The sequence below is a fragment of the Cyprinodon variegatus genome, unplaced genomic scaffold (genome assembly GCF_000732505.1).
Source record: "Cyprinodon variegatus isolate N-32 unplaced genomic scaffold, C_variegatus-1.0 Scaffold1552, whole genome shotgun sequence".
Taxonomy (NCBI): domain Eukaryota; kingdom Metazoa; phylum Chordata; class Actinopteri; order Cyprinodontiformes; family Cyprinodontidae; genus Cyprinodon; species Cyprinodon variegatus.
Window position 1 is genome coordinate 82,207 of NW_015152005.1, and position 9,561 is coordinate 91,767.

Genomic DNA, 9,561 nt, shown 5'->3' on the forward strand with positions numbered 1-9,561 from the left:
GGGTAAGTCAGTGTGATTGCATGACACTGGTGATGGGGATGCCATACAGATTCATGTCAAAAATCCCGAACTATCCCTTTAAACAGTGGGAAAAAAGTAGCGGCTTATAGTCCAGAATTTACGGTAATTAGTCTGACATGTAATGTTTGGATTGCTTGTTTTTTAACCAAATTAAAATAAAAAATGGTGATTTGTGAAACACAATATGAGAAGAACGCAATTTGTAAAAAATGTAGTTAAAAATATAAAATCTATTAAAAAAATTATAAAATCATACATTTGAAAAAAAGTAACTGTAACATTTGTAAAAAAAAAAGAAAAAAAAAAAAACAAGAAATTGGCCTTTTTATTTAAATCTTACTATAAGAATGCTAGCTTCGTCTAGCTTTCAGTCATTCTGGGACAGTGACTGCAGAGTCCTCCCAGTATTTCTGCAGATGACAGGACTCTGTATGGTACTGGAACTCAAACACGTACAGAGTAAAAAGGAATGGAGAGAGTACCGTCCCCTGTGGTGCTCCTGTGCTGCTGACTACTTGATAAGACAGCTGATCCTTCAGTCTAACAAACTGTGTCCTGTTTGTTAGGTTCCTAATTTGACTACTTATTAATATTTTTAGATAGAGGAGCCGCAGCATTTATCGTGCAATTTCTAGAAGATGTTTTAGAGAATGAAAAACCTGGTGAAACTAAAATATTCCACTTGAGGAGTTCTGGATAGAACACATTTATGGACAAAAGAATTTCTTTTTATCTTAAATTCAAAAGATGCATTTATTTTAGTTTTCCTTACAATTTTGGTTAGATTAGATTAGATGAGCTTTATTGATCTCACGGCGGAGAAATTCACTTGTCACATATTGGCGTAGAAGTCAAAGGTGCAAACAAGGAGGAAAAAGGTACATTAAGAATAAACAATAAACAATATATATATACAGTATATCAATGTAAATAAGGATGAAGGTGCAAGTGTACATGTATCGCACAGAATGAAAATAAAAATAAGAAATAAGAGATAAAAAATAAAAATATGTACAATCCGGATGGCTTATATACAGGTGGATTTACTTTTACGTTAAAGTGTATTAGGTAAGGAGCAACGGTGAGGTAGTGGTATGACTATTCTATTCACATATTGATGGTATGGTATAGTTACTGCTTTGTCAGCTAAAGGCTACTTTAGAGTCTCTATAGTTCAGTTAAAAATGAATTGATTACAGAATTAGTTGAAGATTATCTCAATAACTGATTAATCCAGACTAATTGTTTAAACCTTTCTGATGTTTCAGCTGACTGCCCTCGGATTGAGCTCAATCAGCGGACTGCGACTGCTTGGTGTCACAGACTGAAAAAGCTTCTGCAAATTAAAAAGGATTTCCGTATAAACAATGAATGTTATTTTCTGTGATGTTTTAATGTGTAATTTGCTCTGTTGTTCTTGTGTACAGTCACTGTGTTTTGTGTAAAAGCCTAACTGGGGACAGACATTGAGAATTAGCCTTAGCTAAAATGTTGTAGTGTGTGACATGATGCATGAAACATACTTGTCCCTATCAAATAAACGAATAAATAAATATTTCTCTATAGAATAAAAAGGAAACAAACATGGAGATGAGAAGTGTCTGTTCTTTACCTCTGTATCGGTTGTACAGCTGCTCAAGCTTCTTCTTGTCTAAAGCCCCCTTAACATTTGAGACGTAGAGCTCCGGATTCTGGAAAAACTTGTCGGTGGCGACGTCTAGCTTCCAGTCATTCTGGGACAAGCAGGTTACAGCCGTCTTCTCATTAGTTTGAGTGAAAATGATAAACTGTCGAACTTTATCCTTCTGAAAGGACTTCAGCTTGTTCTGCGTGAAGAAATGAGACGACACAAAGTGTTAGCATTATAGAACGAGCAATTTGGGTTTTTTAATGATTATGCTGATACGATTATTTTGACAAGTCTAAATGATATCTGTCCAGCCGTTATATTGCTTTTTCTTCCTCTATTCATGAGCTTCATATTAGGGATGCACGATATAATCGCCCCCCTATCGGTATCGGCCTGTATTGGCCTTAAAACTGAATATCGGACATCGGCCACCCCACCGATATTTAACCCGATATTTGATCAGCTTCTGAGTTTCTAAAGTCTAAAAAAAATACTACTACTTCTTCCTCAAAAACTTCTTTTTTACAGACTTAAAAACTTCTAAAGACGAGGGAAAAAATATTGATACATTAATATATCACAATATCTTCATATGCTGATATATTGCCATTTAAAAACACCATATCAATCTCTTTTACTAATGAAATATTGCTATATGTCATCGTTATGCTACGAAATCCCCCGAAAATTCACAAAATTTTGCCATATTTTTATATGTTGATATATTGACGCGGTATCGATCTATTTTACTAACAAAATCTCACAAGAATTTGCAAAATATCACGAGAGTTTGTAACAGAACCATGAAATTTCATGAGATTTTGAAAGTAAAATAGATCGATACCGCGTTTTTAAAAATCTATTTGATATCAGCATATGAAAATATATTTGAGTATATTATTTTTCAAAGTGTCAGAAATGGATAACAAAACTGCTATTTTCAATGACTACTTATTTTTGTCCAGCTTTAACATCGGTATCGATATCGGTTATCGGCTACGTGAGTTTTAAAATATCGGCATATCGGATATCGGCCAAAATCCCAATATCGTGCATCCCTACTTCATATTGTATGAGGGCATGGCAGCTGATTTCAACTCAACATTTCTTACGCCATAGATGTTGAGCAAAAAAACACAAAATGCAAATTTTGTCTGAAACTTGGATCCAATATCCAACCTTTTCCACCACCTACAGCACAACCACACTAATGAGTTCAAAAATTGGTCAAAAAGCTCCATTACGTTTGCGCAAAAACGTTTTCAAGAAAGGAAACCTTTTTCTCCTTTTCAATGAGACATTGTTGAATATTTAAAACTGAACATTTACAAGACTTTAATACTTCATTCAAACTTGCTGTTATAGATTCTCAGTCATCTAGATCATAGTTGTTCTAAAAAAGTTGAAAAACCATCTAGGAAGCTTTTTCAAATCAAATCTATAATCTTACTCTATAAAGCCTTGAACTCAACGCTATTTCTGACATTTTGATTTGAAAAAGCTTCCTGGATGGGAAGAGAAACGACTTCAAACTTGGAAACAAAGTCCAGCGGATTGTTTTTTTTTTACTTTTTTTTTGGATGGTTTAATTCAAAGTAATATGTAATTTGAATTGTTCAATAAATAAATTAAAAAAATAGGTCAGCTGCATTTCCTAAATATGCCATTATTTTCAGATAGACGAGCTGCAGCATTTATTGTGCAATTATTGTTATCAAGTGTTAATTAATTCCTAATTTTATATTTTTGTATTATTTAGAGAGTTTATTTGCAGGTTAATAATTGTTGATCCTATTTCTTTGTTTTATTATTTTTCTTATTTATTTTATTTATATTTTGTTCTGAGGTATGACAGGAAGTGATGTGGATCAGTGCACTTTCTATAAGCGTAGGGGCCTGGGAAAGGACCAGCAGGCATTTTAGGTTTGGGCCTACGGTTTTTTACCAGAGCAAGAGACGTAGGACAAAGGAAAAGTTTGTACTCTTTAATTGTTGGCTGAAATAGAAAATAAACCATCCAGAACGATCATCATGCTTGGACATGGAACCTTCTTTTTGCCTGCGTATAGAAACTTGACCCCAGTGCCTTAGTAGTGGCTTAAAGGAACTTTAATTGGATGTTTTGCTTGGCCAACAATCACCACTACACATTTCATCAGTAACATATGCTCACACACAACAATTTGAATGTCCCACTTTTAAACAAACGTATATACAAACTGTGATTTGTGGGTCTAACATAGATACCCAAGATGCCAGAACTTTAGGCTTCAAAATCAATTTTTAAATTCTAATTTGTATACTTCAGTGGTTTTAGGAAATGCATGTTAACAAGAAAATTGCCTAAATGCAGACATTTGATGGGAACTACTTTTTCTTCTGTCTGGTAAATGTGTATTGTGTCAGACAGAAAAGTTTGTAAAGATATCAAAGTATGTACATATTCCTGCCTTATCTAATTAATATTTTTTTTCTTTCAAGAACACACTTTTGTAATTCATTTTTGTCCAAAAATAGGAAAGAGGTTGAAGTGATCTAGGCCTATCCCCTTGCATTCATTTCAACCCAAAAAATTAATCTGTAGGACAATTTAAAGAGACTCCCACACCATATCAAACAACACTATTAAATTTCCGTTGTTTCAAATAAAGAAAAGGAAAATAAACCACAACAGAAAAGACAGCAACAGAGTTAATTTTCATTTAGTTTCAGAGCTGTATGTATCTAGCATTCTACTCTGAAATCCTTTTAAATCTTACCATTGAACTACATGTTTTCATTTCATCACTACATTTATTCCATAATTTAACTCCCTTAGTTGACAGATAGTGATGCTTTGAAGGGAAAATGTACATGCCCTTATCTTAAACAAAATCTGGACACTTTTTTTGTGGTACTACTTGATGTATTGATGTATCAGTTAACTAAATCTCTAAATTTTACTGCTTTAAGTTTAATTCAGAGTTGGTTTGTTGGCTGTCTGTAATCAGACTTACATACTTTGTGTTGTTTCTATAGGATGTAAAAAAACAAACAAACAAATATTTAGATATTTGGAAGGAAAATTCAATTAGAGTCACCCAATATTATTCATCAGTGTTTTTCAGACATGGCACCTCATTTTTTTCTGTTGTGGATGACTGTCTGCTCCAGCAGATAAATGCTTTCCTCCCCATCAGCCACTTAGGGCTGCAGAAGTCTGTTAAACACCAGTTTACTGAGGCAGGGAAACCCCTAAACATGCAGGACAGGTCTGAAAACCACTGTTATAGAGCGGTTAGATTATTTGGTACATTCAACAAAAACATTAGGCTTGTTTGCAAAAAAAAAAAAAAGTATTTTACTATTGGATTGGAGGAATCAGACATATTTGGGAAGATGGTTAAAAAGGGAAAAAATCTTTTAACACTGATATGAGTCTGTTCCTTTAAGATCGAAAATAGGGATAAAAGCTCAGATCAAAAATTGACAGGCCCTTTATAAATATGTACTGACTGTGGCTTAGTGAGAAGAATAAAAAAACAATAAAATAATCACCTATGATTTAATGGTTAATAATATAGCTATTTATGTACATTGCTTCGTTTTTAGCACAAAGAGATTAGCAATCATATCTAACAAGTGCATTCACTTCCCATTTTAATTAGAGCACACTTTATGGCAAACCTTATTCGATCATTTGCCTTAAACAGAAATGATCTTTTTGTCCATTCATAGCAGCAACATCATCATAGGTGTGTTTTTAATTGATATATTTAAGAAGATCCAAATGGCTTGGCATTTCCTTTCACTCAGCAGCTAACTAAACATTAAATGCTGAGCTAATGCTAACCTCGCACGAGCTAAAACATTTATTCTATTGACTCGACAGTTTCTCTACATGAAAACCGCTGGTATTCTAATAACTAACCAGAAAAGACAACAATTTCTTACCATGTTTGCCTCGAAAAGGCTTAATATTTCGTTTCCATCCAGCTAACGAAATAAGTTTATACACTTTAAACAAGCCTTTTTTGCTTCCGGTTGCAACACGACACTTCACAATAAAAGTAGAACATAACACACCCGTGACAAAAGTCAAACTTTTTTTATTTATTTTTTGTTTTATTATATTTTTCACTTGATGGATTTGTGTAGTGGTTTAGCTAAGAAATATTAGTTGAATTCTAATTGTTTTTGTTAAAACATTAAAGCGTTGTAAAACAGGCCGGAAGTAGCGATGGTGCGTTCAATGTTTACTCGGAGCTTACGTCTGAAAGCATTTATTTTATTGGAGTACATACCTGTATATACTTCACTATGTAAATAAAAATAATAACAATAAAAAAACTCAATTATATTATGATATTATATAAACCGCCCTTCTGGCAGTTTATAGAGTAGTGGAATACAGACTATATTATCTATTATTCCCAAGGAACCGTTATGAAACATACTTAAAACATCGACATATTGCAAGAAAAAAATGGAAAAAGAAAAATATAGAAATATAAAAAAAAAAAAAAAAAGGCAAGAAGTTATACGTAGAGATGTTCTAACCTATGCAATAAATTTAGTTTTTACTGCTTTTGAATTAATGGAAGGACTTTCATAAAGATATTATATTTTTTTTATTATTGAACTTAAATGTATGTATATAATGTTTAGTAAGTAGTACAGTGAGGTTGATGACGAAAAAGGACTATATAAGCTAGCTGGCTAGCTCGCCGGGCGGACGTCATTCCTTCCGGAGGTACCTTGAACGCAGCACAAGCTGCTTCCTGGTCTTTTCGTGCCTCTGGATGTTTTCAGCGGCTCTCCGGAGATTTCAGGAGAAATGGCGATCTTACCGATACCGCTTCGTGCCTTGGGTTGTGTTTAACCTGCCTAAGAATGAGAAAACCCTGCGACTGGTGGCGGATCGCTCGGAAGACAAAGTTGTGTCAGATGAACAGGTCACTGAGAGTCTGCAGAGGCTCTTTAGGGCCCTCCTGAGGAGCAGCGGGGGGCTGCTACCTGGAGACCACAGGGTCCCAACACATCAGGAGCAGAAGGAAGGAGAAGTTCTGTTTCAGTCTCTGGGATTCTGTGTTGAGAGGAGGCCCAGTTCTTTACCCTCTGCAGGGACTGGCGTGTTTGTGGTTAAAGGAGTTGTTCCCAAAGGAGCTCCAGTTGTCATGTATCCTGGCACAGTGTATCAGCCCTATGAGCCCATCCTCCTTCAGTCCATCAGGAACCCCTTCGTATTCAGGTGTATTGATGGCGTCCTGGTTGATGGGAATGACAAAGGGATCTCCAGAATGGTGTTCAGGTCATGCAGCGGCAGAGACAGAATGGGTCCCTATCTGACCAGTGACACCAGTTGGTTGACGGACAGTCCACGTAATCCACTGGCTGTTGGCCAGTATGTCAACAACTGTTCCAACCAGAGGCCTGCTAACGTCTGCTACCAGGAATACGACGTCCCCAAAAGCTTTCCCATTGAGCTCCGCCAGTTTCTGCCAAACGTCAACTACAGCCACTGTACCCAGAGACCTCTGCGCTGTGTTGTCCTTGTGTCGCTCAGAGACATACCAGCAGGAGAGGAGCTCTTCTCCAACTACTACACCATTGTGCGCTGAAATATTTATACTTTCTTTAAAAATAAAATAAGCAATAAAAAAAAAATTGTTCACTTATTTTCCCAGGGCATGATGGTTTGTACTGTAGGCCTACCAACATGGTTCTATATAGGGGCCAGCACCCCTTTAACATTGGTCCTTGGCCCCTGAACTGAAAGCATACTCAACAGAAATTAAAATACCCTGGAAAAAATCTAAATCTAGATAAGTCATTTCTTCGCAAAATAAGTGCATTTGTTCTTGGATTGAGGAGGTAAAAGAGACATTTTGCCAATGGAAGACGATAATTTACACTTAAAATAAAAAAAAACACAATTGCATTGTCTTATTTCAAGTGCATGTTATCTAATTATCTTATTTTAAGAGTAAAAATACTCATTCCATTGGCAAACTACTCAAATTAAGGGGTAAATGCACCTAATTTAAGAAATTTTCACTTATTTCTAGATCATCTTTTCAGTGTAGAAATAAAATAATCTGGTAAAAAAAAATTATCTTTGATTTTAGCAGATAAGACCTATTAGGGGAGTGGCTGCCTATGGGTTAGAGCAGGGGTCACCAACTTTTTTAAAGGAATAGTACACCCAAAACATGATTAGCCTTCATTTTCTACTCACCCCCATGCTGAACAACACTCTGGAGTACTTTTTTGATATCTCAAATGCATCTGGAGATCTGGGAGGCTTCTTGCTGTCTGCTGACATTCAAATAATGGAGGTCTATGGCGCCCGAGGCAGAAAGGTCCATAAAAGTCCACAAAAAACGTGTCAATATTCCTCCATACTGCTCGTCCAATGTATTCCAAGTGTCCTGAGTGGGTAGCGTCCAGAATTTACTCGAAACGAAGTCATTTAGAATGTTTTTAGAGCATAAACAGTAGTGTATAGGAGTTCCTAAAAGCGCGTTCACGAGTCTACGGAAACCTACGGAAACCGCGGCAGACCAAACCAGATGAAAGTGCGCATTCAGCGTCTGCTCTGCCGATAATGCAAGCGTAGAAGAAGAAATGTGCTGTTTACCTGTGCAAAGAAAGAAACAACGAAAGAAAAATGTCTGAGGACTTCAGTGTTGAGGAAGAGCATGAGTTCTTTGCCAAGCTGAATGCGCACTTTCATCTGGTTTGGTCTGCCGCGGTTTCCGTAGACTCGTGAACTCGCAGGCGCGCGCTTTTAGGAAATCCTATACACTACTGTTTATGCTCTAAAAACATTCTAAATGACTTCGTTTCGAGTAAATTCTGGATGCTACCCACTCAGGACACTTGGAATACATTGGACGAGCAGTATGGAGGAATATTGACACGTTTTTTGTGGACTTTTATGGACCTTTCTGTCTCGGGCGCCATAGACCTCCATTATTTGAATGTCAGCAGACAGCAAGAAGCCTCCCAGATCTCCAGATGCATTTGAGATATCAAAAAAGTACTCCAGAGTGTTGTTCAGCATGGGGGTGAGTAGAAAATGAAGGCTAATCATGTTTTGGGTGTACTATTCCTTTAAGGCTGAGGGCTACTTTATGGGTACTGAGTCATAGGAAGGGCTACCAATACTGACATATGAACTGGAGGAGTCGGCGTTCACCTGAACTTCATAGATAATAAACATATTTCTATTGTTTCTTTTCATTTTTAATTTGCTTTTAGATATTCTCATTATGAAATCCATATAAATCCTCAAATGTTCTAATTTATTGATATGATACAATGCTTCAAAATAAGAGCTTCAGTAAAAAATAACATTTCAGATTTAGTCCACTGGTGAATTGTTCTGTTTTCAAAAGATGCTGTGGGCACCCCATGTTGTCTTTGAGGGCCCCTTGGTGCCCATGGGCCCCACGTTGGTGACCCCTGGGTTAGAGCATTAAGCTTGGAATCCTGAGTTTCTGAGTTCGAGCCCCACACTGGAAAAATGATCCAGAGTATGTCTTAAATTAGGTGTATTTACCCTTAATTTGTGTCGGCAAATTAGATATTTTTCCAATGGAATGAGTATTTTTACTCGTAAAATAAGATAATTAGATAATATGCACTTGAAAAAAGACAATGCAATTGTGTTTTCTTATTTTAAGTGTAAATTCTCGTTCCACTGGCAAAATGTCTCTTTTACCTCCTCAATCCAAGAACAAATGCACTTATTTTAAGAAAATTGACTTATCTAGATTTCGATTTTTCCAGTGCACTCCCACTTGGATCTCTGAGCAAGACACTTAACCCCACACTGCTCCCTGGGGCCCCACAATGGCAGCCCACTGCTCCCCAAGGGGATGGGTAAATGCAAAGGTAAATTTTCTTCACTGTGAGATCAATAAAGT

General features: G+C 36.3%; 2 protein-coding genes across 2 annotated transcripts in view; one reads left to right on the top strand and one right to left on the bottom strand.

Moving 5' to 3' along the window:
* dcun1d1 (defective in cullin neddylation 1 domain containing 1) overlaps positions 1-5,696 on the bottom strand; it is a 14,307-nt gene extending 8,611 nt beyond the window's left edge. Inside the window, exons 1-2 of the mRNA XM_015403730.1 lie at positions 5,585-5,696; positions 1,590-1,847 (exon numbers count right to left, since the gene is read on the bottom strand). Coding sequence (XP_015259216.1) covers positions 1,590-1,847; positions 5,585-5,587 — 261 coding nt within the window. The 5' untranslated portion in view covers positions 5,588-5,696. The remainder of the gene's footprint in view (positions 1-1,589; positions 1,848-5,584) is intronic.
* Positions 5,697-6,378: 682 nt separating this feature from the next.
* On the top strand, positions 6,379-7,301 carry setd9 (SET domain containing 9). The gene has a single exon (XM_015403733.1). The coding sequence runs from the start codon at positions 6,433-6,435 to the stop codon at positions 7,249-7,251; it is 819 nt and encodes a 272-aa protein (XP_015259219.1). The 5' UTR covers positions 6,379-6,432; the 3' UTR covers positions 7,252-7,301.
* Positions 7,302-9,561: the final 2,260 nt, after the last annotated feature.

Bases quoted from the DNA above. Each gene is read 5' to 3' on its own strand.
- setd9 (XM_015403733.1), top strand. From the start codon at position 6,433: ATGTTTTCAGCGGCTCTCCGGAGATTTCAGGAGAAATGGCGATCTTAC.